This window comes from Hippopotamus amphibius, chromosome 7, assembly GCF_030028045.1.
Source record: "Hippopotamus amphibius kiboko isolate mHipAmp2 chromosome 7, mHipAmp2.hap2, whole genome shotgun sequence".
NCBI lineage: Eukaryota > Metazoa > Chordata > Mammalia > Artiodactyla > Hippopotamidae > Hippopotamus > Hippopotamus amphibius.
Window position 1 is genome coordinate 2,966,201 of NC_080192.1, and position 15,756 is coordinate 2,981,956.

Sequence of the window (15,756 nt, forward strand, 5' to 3'; positions counted from 1 at the left end):
GTGTTCAGAGATGACGGTCTGGTCCTCAGGCAAACGTTCATCATGCAGGCCACGCACATGCGCGTGGGGGCTCCTGTGACCTGGGGACACAGGTCACGGCACAGAACGGAGGTGTGAGGCCCAGACCGAGGTGCAGAGAGAAGGGAGCCGGGAACACGCCAGGTGTGGACGGAAGGCCAGTGCGGCGGGAAGGGCGACGAGGAAGCTGGGGTGGACAGGAGACCATTCTGAGGCTGGAAGGCCAGGTGGGGAGTGAAGGGTGAGACCCCCTTGAAGCTACGGAAGGAAGCTACTGACATGGAAATGGGGAGCCACCACGGTCACAAGATCTGCATTTGGGAAAGATGACTCTGGCTGCAAGGTAGGGCCAGAGAGGAGGACGAGGTCAGCTACGAGACCAAAGCCCAGGATCTGGGCGCAGTGACGACGAGAGCATCCCATCAGCAGTGCAGGCAACCCCGCTGTCCAGGCTGTGCTCGACCACCTAGGCTGGCGGGTCTTGTGAACCTGCTGCAGGGCTTCTCACTCGGACTGGTTCCCGGCTGGCCCTCCAGGCAGCAGAGCTCACGCTGCATCTTGATGTCACCACTCACATCCGCTGTCCCTCCAAGCTGAGAGGCAGTGGTTAAACTCACACCCTCCATGTCTTCACCACGGCCTCTGGGAAGAGGGGAGAAGGATGAGGACAAGGACAGAGCTCCGTGGCATGCTTCTCAGACAGGAGAGCACTGCAGAAGTCTATCAAGCCAACTCTTTTCCCACCTGTCAGCCTAATTTCTCTGATCTTCTCTTTCCTCAACTGTAACACGGAGAGAGGAACGGCTCCTACACAAGGCGTTCGGGTTTGACGTGAGTTACTGTATCTAAAGGAGCCCGGACGGCGTCCACACCAAGTGTGCGTCCTCCTGCCCACCCCTTCCAAAGCCTGCCCGGTGCCGTCGGTCATGGGATGCGGTGAAGGCGGAAGGTTGCCCCCACCCTGGCAGTGTGACCAGTGCTCCTGCCGTGAGCCCCGCAGGAAAGAGGGAGATGCTGACACCTGCTTTCAGACATGGGCCCACCAGCAGCAGAAGGAGGTGTCACAGCATCGGAAGGGCATCTAGGTGAGTTATGAACACGTGCTGTAAGGAGTAACCACTCACTAAAAGGAGGGAGGGGAGAGGAGAGATGGCCAATCAGCCACGGTACAAACAAATAAGAATAACGAAAAAGACTTCCTGAGTGAAAGGAGCCAGTCTGGAAAGACTACACACTGGGTGCTTCCAGGGAAATGACATTCTGGAAGAGGCAAAACCATGGAGACAGTAAAAAGACCAGTGGTTGGTTGTCAAGGGTTCAGGGAGGGGGAAGGATGAACAGGTGGAGGGCAGGGGCTTTTCAGGGCAGGGAAACTCCTCTGTAAGATACATAACGGTGGGTACATGACCCTGTACATCTGTCCAAACCCACAGAAGGTGCAGCACAGAGAGGGAGCCCCAACGTCAACTATGGGCTTCCGTTAAGGAGGACGCACCGGCATTGTCTCATCAACTATGACAAATGCACCACACGAATGCGAGATGTTAACAACAGGAGAAACTGTGCATGTGAGGAGGGGGTGACAGAGCATGTCAAATTCTTTGTACTTTCTGCTCAATATTTCTGTAAACCTAAACCTGCTCTAAAAAACAAAGTCCATTAATTTAAAAAGTACTCACTGCATCCAAAAGAAGGGAGGAAAAAGGGAGGAAATAAGATGAGATGAATAGAAAATAAATAGCTATAAACAGTTTATCCAGCTCAATATAAAAAAAACAAACAACCCAATCAAAAAATGGGCAGGAGACCTAAATAGGCATTTCTCCAAAGAAGACATACAGATGGCCAAGAGGCACGTGAAAAGCTGTTCAACATCACTAATTATTGGAGAAATGCACATCAAAACTACAATGAGGTGTCACCTCACGCTGGTTAGAAGGGGCACCATCAGAAAATCTACAAACAGTAAATGCTGGAGAGGGTGTGGAGAAAAGGGAACACTCTTACATTGCTGGTGGGAATGTAAGTTGGTACAGCCACTATGGAGAACAGTTTGGAGGTTCCTTAAAAAACTAAAAATAGAACTATTATATGATCCTGTAATCCCACTACTGGGCATGTACCCAGAGAAAACCATAATCCCAAAAGAAACATGTACCATAATGTTTATTGCAGCACTATTTACAATAGCCAGGACATGGAAGCAACCTAAATGCCCATCAACAAATGAATGGATAAAGAAGATGTGGCACATATATACAATGGAATATTACTCAGCTATAAAAAGGGATGAGATGGAGCTATACGTAATGAGGTGGATAGAACTACAGTCTGTCATACAGAGTGAAGTAAGTCAGAAAGAGAAAGACAAATATTGTATGCTAACTCACATATACGGAATCTAAAAATGGTACTGATGAACTCAGTGATAAGAACAAGGATGCAGATGCAGAGAATGGACTGGAGAACTCGAGGTTTGGGAGGGGGCGGGGGGTGAAGGGGAAGCTGAGACGAAGTGAGAGAGTAGCACAGACATATATATGCTACCAACTGTAAAACTGATAGTGGGAAGTTGTTGTATAACAAAGGGAGTCCAACTCGAGGATGGAAGATGCCTTAGAGGACTGGGGCAGGGAGGGTGGGGGGGACTCGAGGGGGGGGAGTCAAGGAAGGGAGGGAATACGGGGATATGTGTATAAAAACAGATGATTGAACTTGGTGTACCCCCCAAAATAAATAAATAAATAAATAAACTGCCAAGCCACAATCTTGGGAAAAAATATTCTCATTCCCTCTCTAGAAACAGATATATCAATATAGATATAAACATAGAACGGTCAGGCCCCTCGAGATGGCCGTTCTCTTGCTCTCTGTATGCCCCCCCCCCCCAGTTCACCTGCATCTGCTCACGTGATTGACCTTCCTCCATACCTGCCCCAGGCCCCAGCTAGCGAGGCTTCTTACGAAAGGGGCGGTGAGGGGCGTGCCCCTCTCCTGGTTTCCCTAGTGACTAATGAGCACACCTGAGGTCAATTCCCCTCTAACTGGTAACCTCCCCTCCCTCAGAGGGAAGACTGCTGCCACGTCCTGCCCGCCGTCCACTGCACACAGTAGGGCAGCACTCCAGGGCCTTGCTTCAGACCTGTGAGCTCCCGCATCCATCAGACCACTGATGTCTGTTGCTGACTGCGGGTTCTTTCTTCAGTCTCAAAGCTGGGCAAGCGCAGACCCTGTAGGCCTGTGGGGTGCAGCCCAACAACAAAGACATGTAGATACACACACACACACACACACACACACACACACACACGATTGCTACTCGGCAGAAATAAACACAGGGTCACGCCGCACTGGTGAGGATGTGAGCAGCCAGACCTCACTGTGGATAGGTTCGTGAAACAGCATAACCAATTTGGGGAAAAGATCTCTATTTTTTTCATAAAAACTAAGTATGCCCCTACGCCACGACCGAGCAAGTCCTCTTCTAGGTACTGACCCACGAGAAATGAAACACACGCCAACAAGAGGACGTGTACGTGAGTGCCCACGGAAACGTCACTCCTAACAGCCGAAGACTGGAAACAGGCTTGGCTTCCACCAACTGGAGGATGTTTAACCGAACTGTGACGCGTCAGACGCAGCTCAGCTGTGTGACTAAGGAATGGGCTGCTCATCCAGGCAGCGTGGATTTCACTGTTTTCAACACTCCTGTAAATTGAATTTTTCTAATCTTCATTTTTAAATCGGCGCGCAATAACTCACTCTTAATGAATCCTCTGCTTCAGCCCAGTAACCCACACAATCTCGTCTATGTAATAACCCTTCTGAAGTGTCGCCAAGAATCCTCACTTTTATCGACTGGAGCTCTGACACCACATCTCTGAAGGTTCTTCCACCCCGAGCATGACACACCTGGATGTGAGACAGAGGGGCCTCGTGGACCAGGCGCCCTGGCCATCCACCGTCCACCCGCGGGCTGGGCACAGGGCCCGGCTCTCCGCCCTCTTCCTGCTGCTCTGCTGCCCGTTCCAGGAGGAGACTCCTGATGTGAACAACAAAAGCCACGTTGGAGCCACGTAAGCACCCTCTCCACCACTTTCCCAAGCAGCCGACCGGCCTTTTGTTCTCTTTCCTTGGAGCTCAGCTGGGAGGTGACAACAGACCGAGGTTCTGGCTCCTTCTGCAGATCCTGGGCCGCCTTCTCAGCATGCCTTGGGCTGCCTTCCTTTTCAGAGCCGAACCTTCCCCAAGGGTTCCCTGTGCAGGCTCGGACCCCCCGTGACACGTCGTCCTTGTCTCTCACTGGTTAACTCACAGCAGCTGTACTCAAGGGACATCCCCCAGCCCCCGTGTCCCCTCCAGCTCCCAGTCACAGGTCTGGTCATTCCCGGCCTTTCTCTGCCACAGTCACGACACCACCAGATTTCTGGCCTTTTCTCTGACAAGTTCCAAGATAATATAGTCACTTTCCCCAATATTCCCATCACTTCCATGCCAGCAACCAGTTTTTAGAATTGAGTAATTCTTCCCCAAGGAAAGAAAATGTAAATGACTAATTATAAAAGGCAACGGTTCTTTTCTACTCAAAGAGGCTGTCCTGCTAAGTAATGAATCTGAGAGTAATAGTATGACTGAAGGGCGGGCAAGTATGGAAGCCATAACTCAAGAGGTGAGAGCTCCCCGACAGCCCTGGCATCACGTTCTTAGTGGAATGAGAAGGATGGCAAAGGCCCAAGAATAATCCCCGAGAAGCCAGAGAAGGGCTCGCCCAGCCTGGACTGGGAGCTGGGCCGGCTCTGGCCCTGGGCACACAGGCCGTGGAGCAGCTTTTCCCGGCAGAAAGCACAAGGGGACACTCCTCCTCGGCCCCAAGGCCCACGTCCTGTCCTGTCGTAAGGCAGTCCCTTTGTAAAGACACAGCCCGTCAGCGGAACTGGCTCAGACGGTCTTCAGTGACCTAACCAAAAATCACCCCCGAAGCAGCTAATGCTAATGAAAGACACAGTCCGTGAAACCACCAGAAGAAATAATGGCCCACAAAATTATGTTTACAAACTAAACCTCTGGCTGGAATCCTCACATCGCATCTGAGGAAAGCCACCCTCCTTATGAGACCCGAGTGTGGGTCTATTCTGCCGATGAGACGGGAAAGCCCAGGCCAGAGCCCTCCACCTCACGCTCCCGATGGTCCCTGGACATGCAGTCAACTCACGATGCCCGGGAACCAAAGAGCAGGACCCAGGCAGAAAGACCCACTGTTGCAGGGTCCCAAGTCCCCAGGCACTGCGCCCCCAGGCCCAGGGCCAGCTGACATTCACGTGTGGCGCATTTTTTCCGTCTTGTGCTTTTGCTCTTGTGAGCTCCCCCGGGGGGCCTCTCGTGAGAGCATCCCTCCCTGCGGGGCTGCAGCTCCCACAGTGCTCAGCCAACCACCAGGCTCCCTGGGACCCCTTCAAGAAGCCTGTGAGGTCCAAACCGCACTCTAATGACACTGAGGCACCATCCACCTCTGTCACCATGCTGGCACCTGCTGCGATGCTACAAAAGTGGCAGCGGGTAAAGGTGCTGGCAGGCGGCGTAGACCAAGGCAGTGCCAACACCTGTACTCAGTGCCACACAGTCATGGTTCAAAAAAGGCAGTTTTACTGAAGGATGTCCTGGGTGACATAGGAAAGGTTCCTAATCTTATGATTCATATTGTGTTGAATCTCGACCCCTGATAAATATCTTCTCAATATTCTACAGGAAAAATGGGAGGAACACATAAAGCTCTGGAGACGTGCACCCAAAAACACTGATTTCTTCCAGAAAAGCAGTGGGTGCTATTCTCTGAGCTGAGAGCAGAACTGGATACATTTTCCAAGAAATATCATTTGTACTTGAAAGAATGACCAATGGGCAAACTGGTTATTCAAACTTGGGTATCTGGCAGACATTTTCTCAAAAATGAACAAAGTTAGCCTGTCACTTTAAGGCAAACAATTTAGAGTTCTTGCTGCCAATAAGCTTATTTTGAGCTTTTATAAGCCCAAATCTGAACTTTGGAGAACTTTTATCCACCACTCTGGGCTTGACAGTTCCTTCTGAGATGGGGTATCACTAACTGACACTGTATGGTGAATCGCGTCACTGTCTAGACAGCCTGCGTGCCTTGGGCATCCAGCATTTCCAATGACCAATGTCTGCTGCTACAGAGCCATGCGTGTGTAAAAGATCCTTTCCAAGTGCAAGACAGGCCAATGGACCCTACTGTGACGGAGCACAAAAGGTTCACCGATACGGCTTCACGCTCACCCTGCAGGTGACCTTTAAGAAGCTGCCATGTTAGGTGCTGGTACAGTATTAAAGGGAAAACATCCACGATCATCTGAAAGCGCAGTTAAAATACTCCTCCCTCTCCTACTACACACCATGAGAGGCCGGGTTTTCTTCATACACCTCAACCAGAATAACACATGACAACAGAGTGACGGGAGGAGCACATATGAGGATTCAGCTGTCTTCTGTCAGGGCTGCTAAAGTAAAACCATGCCTTTCTTCTCATTAAACATTTTGGTTTGGGGACTTCCCTGGTGGTGCAGTGGCTAAGACTCCGTGCTCCCAATGCAGGGGGCCTGGGTTCCATCCCTGGTCAGGGAACTAGACCCCACCTGTATGCCGCAACTAAAGAAGATCCCATACACCGCAGCAAAGATCCCAGAACCCACATGCCGCAGCTAAGACCAGGCGCAGCCAAATAAATAAATAAATAAATATTTTTAAAAAAATCTTTGTTTTGGAAATTATTCATTTATCATAAAAATATGTTACCTGTAATAGCATACAACGGGTTTATTGTTATTTTGAAGTAAATTACTAAACATTTTTAAATCACCTGATTTGAGTTCTAAATGGCAAATAACGGTAGAATTTCCCCATTAGTAAGAGCTCTTTGATCCTGGACACTTTTTAGGAACGTAAAGCAGTCCAGAGACACAGATCTGAGACCTCACTGCGGAAGCGCCGCACTTTGTTTCTGGACGGCACCTGGGTCCTCACGGGAACAGCTCTCACCTTACATTTCCGCCTTGCCGGCAGGGGCACTGAAACCTGAGCTCCAGCACTATGTCTGAGGTCCTGCAGTTTACTTGCAGCCCTGGTTAGGCCCACCACGCACTTCATACCATGTCCGTCCCACGTCACCCAGCACCCAGGCATTCGTCGGGGGAGGGAGAGGGGAGGCTTGCTCCTCCCTGCTTGGCACTGGAGCTGGGACCAGGGCCTCCACTCCCGGCACCGCTGCACCGGCTGTGTCAGCGGGGAGTGACCCACTGCACCCAGCCCTGTGGCTGCTGGCGCCAGGTGGCCCCACACTCTGGCCAAAGGCAGCACAGAGTCTCACACCAAGACCCCCAGTGAGCCAGAAACACAGCTTCTCCCATCCAGGCCACTGGAGGGCAAGACGTGAAGAGACGTGCTTTCTGCCCTCCAGAACATCCCCAGTAAAATGGAACGCATGTCCACTTCTTTTAGCTGGAGAAGCTCGTCCAGCAGAGCAGCGCACCACAGGCTGCAGGGTCAGGATGTGGGTCCACACGGGCCGTTTGATCACGGGCGAGCGGCTCATCCCTGCGCAGGGCTGCTCCGCGGAGAGGCGGACCCGCCACCAGGAAGCACGGACAGGCTGGAGACTGCGTATTACGCGCAGGGGTCAGCTCCTCCCCGTCACCCCGCCGTCACCCCCACCACAGTCACAAGACACCCCGTCACTCCTGCAGAGGAGTCCCGGCCCTGCAACTCTGACCCCCTCCCTGAAGCCTCTTTGGCAAAGGCATGAACGGTTACCACAGCAACATAAACCTAAACTTCCTGAAATGCAGGGAACGACTGGTGAAGGCCAAGCTGAGGGCTGCACTAAACAAAACCAAACGTGAGTTTTTTCGACGGTTTTCAACCAGGGCGATGTGATAAAAAGGGTGCTTGAGGAAGGCGTCCTAAGTTCTAAGAAGCATGGAGAGGAGAGGGGCGCGGCCAGGAGCCGGGACGCGAGCTGAGACGCGGAGGCATGCAGGTCCCAGGGGTGCTGCCATCTTGTCCATTCTCCCTCCTGATCTTACATCAGTTCACATCTTCACACTCATCCAAACAAAAACGGCAACAGCACCCTCACACACTGAAGAGTCCCCCAGGGGGCTCGCATGGGGGCACCTGGGGATGGCCTCCTCTAAGGGAATTACAGAAGAGCCCCCCGGACGCTTGCCCACATGAGGACCACGTGGGATCAATCGTGAGCACGTGAGAAAAAGACGGACGGCTGCTATGGGCCTGGTGCGTGCGGGGTACACGCACACACACACACACGCGTGTGCGCACAGCAGAGCAGCATCGCGCCTTCCACGCAGCACCCTTGTCAACAAACCACTTCATGAGACAACAAATCTTGGGTGAAAAATGAAAAGCCAGCATTGATTTCATTGTATGGCTGATTTTATTTACAAATAGAAGCCGGATAATCTTGTACTTAAATGGCAGAATTTCCATCACTCGTGATCAGAGAAGTGACATTCGAAATTTATAAAGTTTCACATTATGATTCAATCTCTTTTCCAAGGAGGAAAAGAGTCTTAAGTTTTGGGAGAAAGACTAAAAAATATGAAAACATTAGCCGAGTGGCGAAGTGATGCATTGACGCTGGGGCCAAAATCTGTCTCCAGCAGGCACGCTTTCCTTTACAAGATACAAATAAGCCAGCAGGCGACCTGACAGCTCTCAGACACAAGGTTTCCACTGTTCAGCTCCAGGAAGGGCGTCTGCTTTCTCTTTATCAATTCCTAAGTTACCAAGGGGCGTGGGGACCCACACAGTTTTCTTCAATAGAATCGTCCTCACTGATTTATTTGAGTTAAACCTCAGGGCCTCAACCTTCAGGTGACATCTTAGAAAAGCCTCACTTGGACCGCCTTGAATCAAGTCGCTTAGCTGACGCCTCCCCCGTCGGTGGCGTCGGGAGCGCCTGCTATGACAACAGCGCAGGAAAAGCCAAAGCTGGCGGGGCACGCCTGTGGTGAGTGCATCCCCATGCCCCGTCCTCGCTCTCCAGGTGCAGGGCCCTCTTTACCTGGACAAAGGGACCCTGGCAGCTCCTGTGGAGGCCGTCTTTGCAACGGACCATCTTCCAGGGAGTGACCAGAATGACCCTCAGACCAAAACCCTGCCTCGGGCTGTTCCCTCCTCTGTTGGCAAATTCACATCCCCCACATCCCCCTCACCAAGTCCCACGCTGCCCCACACGCGTGTCTCTGGAGCGTGTTTTGTGCTTTCCGACGCAGCGCTCACGTATCTCCCCCCGCCATCTCCCTCTCCCTCCCCAGAGTGGGCGTCTGGGAACGCTGTGTGGGCACCAGAACAGCCTACGACGGCCCGAAGCTGGCACGAGGGCCATCTAGCTACCGCGGCCACTTCCTGCTACCCGCGAGGCTCCAGCCCTCCTTTCTGCTCCTGACCTGCCAACGACGTCCTCCCAGGCACTGTGCACGAGTCTCCCCCCTGATTTAGGGGGGATGGATGATTCCATAAAACCATCCCAGGCCCTGCGAGACTGTGGCTTTTCTGGGAGAATCCCAGCCAGCGGCCCAGCTCACACCGGGTCCAGCAGAGCCCCATCCACGGGGGACAGGACGCCCTTCGGCTCACGCATCCCTCTGGGACCCGGCACAGCTGCAGGTCCTCTACCGTGGGATCCTGACCGGAGCGGGGCAGGGCGGTGGGGCCAGCCACTCACAGGCCCGGGGTCACCGATGGGGGGCCGAGGCCCTACAGCTGATGCCCTCCAAGGGGCGGGTTCCTCTGAACACAGTTCACGTGGACTGTGCAACGGCTTGTCAACAACGGGGCAGAACCACACAGAGTCACCGGCGGCAGAGCCGGAGGGAGGTGGGAACCCATGGCGATCGGACTCTGCAGGGGGGCCCAGACCCTCCGAGCCCTGCACTGTGCCCTCCTAGCAGCTCCAGGAGCACGTGTGCGCCCACAGACACACGCGCACACACACAGTCAACCCTGAGGAGTATGAACTACGCCAGATGCAGAGATGGGGGCTTCAGGAGGCAGCGCGTGGCCGCAGGGGGGTGACCGTGGCTTCGCGGGGGTGGGGGTGCTGACCTGGATGCCGTCCAGCAGGCGGCTCATGCACCAGTACGTGTCGGCCTCCACGTTGCGCAGCGCGTCCGCAGGCACGCGGGAGACGTCGGCGGTGTCCACGTCCTCGTCGTCTGTGCAGGGCGGGAGAAGACAGGGAGCCGTTAGCCCGCGGGGGGAGCCGCAGGACCCCCCCACCCCCTGTTCTAACTAGATGACTTGTCATCTTCCACCGCATCACTTAATGGTCCTCAATTTTAATTCCTAATTAGTTGCAGATAATTAATATTCTGAATCCTCTCCAATTAACATAACTAATATATTGTAAATCATTGCTTCTCAGGCATTTCGCATCCTAATAAGAGGGGACTGAAAATATCAATATATTACGTATTCCTAACCGAGATCTGAACGTTTTCTCATACGATTTCTAAAATTCTGCTTCTAATATATTCACATATTCATTCAGTAATAATCCCTCTAAAAACCTGTTTCCAAGGTTAGAGTTCCCGAAACCACACTGGGTAAATCCTTCTGTGCTGTGAGCAAACACCAAGAAAGCAAAAACACAGATGTGCTTGAGAGAAAGAACAGGCAACGGTGCTCTAAATAATTCCCTCCTTTAAGTATAAAAAAACTAACGAGAAAACATAACTTAAAAGCTCTAACATGCAGGACAGATGCCTAATCGAAACGGCTTATCAGACATTTGAGAAACTAACTTTAGATCCTTATAAAAATTGCCATCATCCAGCATGACACTCACAGATGTTATAAAAATTGTGCATCCTATTTTTTTAATTTTATTTACTTTTGTTGTATTTTGCAAATGTGCATGGCATCTTTGCAAAGAAAATGTTCTTCAAGAAACATTTCAGCCGGGAATATATTTAGAAAGTTTTAAGTGGGTAAAAATGACAATAATTATTATAACGATAACTGCTGACATTTACTGAGTGGTTCTTAGATGACGGGCGCTCTTCTTTGTGTTTTAAATGCACTGACTCTATTACGGCCACTGTTGCACCCTTGGGAAAAGGGTGCAGAGAAACAATGAGCCAGCCCAGTGGCGGCCTGGTAAGGGTGGGGTCCGGTGTGCACACGCTATCTGTCCCAGAGCCCGGTTCATACCCGCTCCCACGGAGTAGGCCAGCCCTCCGCACCCAGCACCCCTCGCACCCGGGCTTCAATCACTTCCCTGGCAGCAGCCCGGCGCAGCCGGACTCCCGCTAGGTGCTGGGCTGGGAGAGCTGCCGTGAACACCCTGTCACTCTGCTCTGTTCACAGCAGAAATCAGAAAGTGAAAACAGGGAGGGTCCCTGCAGGGCAGCATCCTGCAGGGGAACCAACCAGCTGAGGCCTCCGTGCGGGGCCTCAGGAGCACAGACAGGAGGCCACAGCCCCGGACACCCATCCAAGCGGGCACAGCCTCACGGCCACGTAGCCCACAGAACAGACTCACTCCCAATCACTGCCTCTCCCTGGGAGCGTGTCTGTCCTTCTGTGCAAAGGAAAACAGCACTCCTACCCTTTATCTGCTTTTATCTGCCTTTATCTGCTCCCTCATCCACTCAACGAGGTCTGGTCTGGTCTGGTCTGGTCTGGTCTGGTTTGGTTTGGAGGGTTACTGTACTGAGATAGATTCACACACGTAACACTCACGCTTTCAAAGTGCACAGCTCAGCGGGTTTTGGTATCACAGGGCTGGGTAACCACCACCACAACCTAATTCCAAAACATTTCCATCACCTCAAACAAACCCTGACCCCGTCAGCAGTCACACGCCACTCCCCCAGCCGCCACCGGGGTGCCTCCCGCCTGCCCCGGGGATGTCCTGCGTGGACATCTCGTCTCAGTGGAATCGCAGGACACGTGGCTTTCGTGTCTGGCTTCCCTCACTGAGCGCGATGTTTCCAGCGGTCACCGTGCCGCAGCCTGAGACAGTGCTTCCCTCCTTTTCAAGACAGAAGGACGTCCCAGCGTGTGGACAGGCCACTCTGGGCTTATCGCCCGTCCCTGGGTGCACGCCGGGTCACCCCCACGACGGGGCGGAGCGACAAGAGGCAGCGGGCACTGCCTGTGCCCCTGCACTCCAGACCCTCGGCACAGAGGTGAGGAGGAGCCAGTGCCCCCAAGCAGCTGGCGGGTTAAAGGGGAAAACCACTTAAAACTTGGAGAATGGAAGCATGTGGGTTCCAGAGAGTCACCTGGGTGGTGGGGGAGGGGTGGGTTACTCCTCAGACCGGGCTGTGTGTTCACAGCCAAGGCCTCGGCGGGCACACCCACGCAGCCCTGTCCCCGCCCCGTGACGCGGGAGTGGGATGAAGAGAGGGCCGGGGCCAGCTCTGAGCTCCCCCTCTGCCCGGGTGCACCCGTGAACCTGCACCAGCCCAGCTGCCCCCCACGCCAGGGCTGAGGGCCTCCCTCCCACACTGGGCACCGCTCTGCCCGTCGGGCCAGCCCAGCAAGGCGCCCGGCCTTGGAACTCTGCTGTCCCAGGAGGCACCCTACGCCCACAGGCCCTGAGCACACCCTGGGACGGAGGCCCACCTGACCCTGCAGGTGGTCTGGCTCCAGAACTGCTCGCGGCAGCTGAGGCGGAAGGTGTCATCGCCGCCAGTTTACAGATGGGGGAACCACGTCTCCCCAGGGTTCACTGCCCCAAGCTATAAGGGCCACCCGGCACCAGGTCCCACCCATCCCGACACCCTCCCTGCTGCAAGATCAAGTTCGCAGACAGGAGTGTAAGGGGCCTCGTCGGGGCAGAGACCTCCTCACTGGGAAGATAAGTTCAACATCCTCCCAAACGAGAGCAGAGCTGGATGCATCTTCCGTTCTCAGGGAACCGAGCCAACAACAACCAGAGGGCCCCTTCGGAGAAGTCTTCCATCGACGGACCTCTCTCGAGGGCCTGCAAAGCAGCAAGACGCGCGGCCTCTGCTGTAAGGGGAGGTGAGCAGGGGGTGAAGGCCCCCCGACCGCAGGCTCCTCTCCTGGGTCACGGGAGCAGCGGGGCCGCCGCAGCCGGGCGCTCGGGGTGCGGGCTGCCGCGGGAGGCGGGCGGGAGCCGCGGGGATTTTTCTTAGTCTGTTTAGCTGGCTTATTATTTCACACACTATCCTAGGTGTCATTCTTCACAACGGGCCATTTGTTACTCTCGGATGTAATGAAGTAATGGCATTTAACTCAGAGAGCCCCTACGCCAATCTGTCTGCGAAAAGCCAAGAGAATCGGAATGAGCCTCATTGTCAGAATGAGATAAATATCCCCCTGCCAGAGAATGCACCCCCGTCACAGAGACACGGAGAGCAGCACAGAACATTCCGGAAGCCCCTGGGCTGTGATCGCAGAGTCAGAGCCGAGAGACCAGCCCAAGAGCAGAAACTGCGGCACTGCCCCGGTGGGGGGCACAGAAGATGAGGCATTGGTGGTCCTGGGGGACGCGGCTGGACGAAACCACAAACAAAAGAGCAGGGGTGGCGCAGGCTGGGTCTGACAGAGGCTAAGCTACGAACCCCCCGGAAAGTCCACTCCTCAGGGCGGGGATGAGCTCTCGGGGTCAAGACCACCTGACCCCAAGGATGCACACCTGCCACCAGAACGAGCTCGCCGCCCAGGACGGCCTGTGGGTCAGGGGTGAGGACCACCAGGAGGGGAAGAAACCTGCACACAGACACCCAAGCCCGCCCCCGTGCACAGGCCTGAGGGGCCTGGGCTTCAGGCCAGTGGCCGTGGAGCCCACGCCGGGTGGGACTCAGTGACAGCAGAGAGGCCAGAAGAAAGGCTGACAGCCAAGACCCCCGAGAAAGACCCCCAAAAGTGAGGCATGCTGGGCCATCCCGGGGTTCAGAAGAAGAAACATGACCCAAGGGGAAACAGGGATCAATTCACAGGTGCAGGGGAGCAGGCAGACCCAGGTCGTCAGCAGACGCAGGTGAGGCCTAAATAACGACACGGCGGCGGCCGTGGCCGGGGAAGCAGCTCCCTGTGTCTCCCCGGGACCGGGGGGGGATTGGGGGGGGGGGGGGCGCCCTTCTGACCCAACCCGTGAAGATGCTCCACGCAGGAAGGGGCGCAGCACGGGGCCCCCAGGACAGGGGCAGGGTCCACACAGCCTCCCCGCAGTCAGGCAGCGCTGACCGGGCCCTGGGAGCCAGGACACTCGGGGCCACTGTGGACTCACTCAGGCAACGTATATGACAAACACATTATTTAAAACGACAGAATGTAAACCAAATTGTTTCATCAAAAATTGGACTAGATTCTATGTCTAACGTTTATCTTTTAATCACAGATGAACATTAGCACTCATCCAGCCCTGCTCCCCACGTCTTCCGCGAGGCCTCCCCTCCCCGGCCAGGCCCTGTACCCCGGGGACACCAAGTTGAGGAAGGTGTAGGCTCTGACCCCAGAGAGCCCTCAGAGTGCCAGGGAGAGAAACAAGGGCAGAGGCTAATGCAAGGGCACCTGGGGGAGGCAGAAAAAGCAATGACTGCCACAGCCCAGGGCAGAAGATCCATAGTCCCAAGTGGACCACAACCAAATGTGAAGGTACAGGATGTAAAAACAGACATTTAATTTAAAATAATCTCACTTGTCTTCTTAGATCATAGAAAAGCTTTAGGGGATAATTTAAATAAATTCTTTGAAAATGCTGCCCTGCCGTATGATTGTTTAAAAAGCAACTGGTAAAATAATTCCATCTTTATCAACAACTCCATTTATATGGAAAACTCCATCTCCATACTGCAGAGAGGGCGCCACACAGGACCGTGGCTGCCGCGGGGTGTGATGGGCGGGGTGGAAACCAGCACTCTCTAGTCTCGACGGAAAGGTACCCAGTACAGAGAGAACGTGCACTTCACGATGCCCAGCTCTTATGTCTGCAATGGAGGAGAAACGTTGTCTAAGCCATTGGGATAGTTTAACTAAAGTATGTCTTTTCCACACATAAATAACCCCAGAGAAAAAGAGCCCAACGGTGGTGGTAGTGCCCTTGTACAGGGTGTGAGAAGCTTGCAGGGGACTGGGGGTCGGAATGATTAGACTGAGGGCACCCGCTGGCATTCGGGGGGCAGGGTGGCACCAGGGCTAGCCAGCCTCCATCAGACGGGCGGGTGGGTGGGTGGATGAGCAGGTGGATGAGCAGATACAGGAAATTATTTTATTTTATTTTATTTTATTTTTAATTTTTTTTGGCTGCATTGGGTCTTCGTTGTTGCGTGAGGGCTTTCTCTAGTTGCGGTGAGTGGGGGCTACTCTTTGTTGCAGTGCTTGGGCTTCTCATTGTGGTGGCTTCTCTTGTTGCGGAACACGGGCTCTAGGCATGCGGGCTTCATTAGTTGAGGAACGTGGGCTCAGTAGTTGTGGCTCATGGGCTCTAGAGCACAGTCTCAGTGAGCACAGGTTCAGTAGTTGTGGCGCACGGGCTTAGTTGCTCCGTGCACATGGAATCTTCCAGGACCAGGGATCGAACCTGTGTCCCCTGCGTTGGCAGGTGGATTCTTAACCACTGCGCCACCAGGGAAGTCCCAGGAAACTATTAAAAGAATGGAAGGTACTCAGCCTGGTAAGGAGAAAACCACATGGCAATGTAATTGTTACTGTGAAATATCCAAAAAC

General features: G+C 53.8%; 1 protein-coding gene across 4 annotated transcripts in view; it reads right to left on the minus strand.

Moving 5' to 3' along the window:
• Positions 1–15,756, minus strand: part of TBC1D22A (TBC1 domain family member 22A) — a 289,717-nt gene that overhangs the window by 108,498 nt on the left and 165,463 nt on the right. For all 4 annotated transcript variants that reach the window (XM_057742532.1, XM_057742530.1, XM_057742533.1 and 1 more), the window contains one exon: positions 10,159–10,268. In XM_057742532.1, the coding sequence (XP_057598515.1) occupies positions 10,159–10,268 (110 nt within the window). The remainder of the gene's footprint in view (positions 1–10,158; positions 10,269–15,756) is intronic.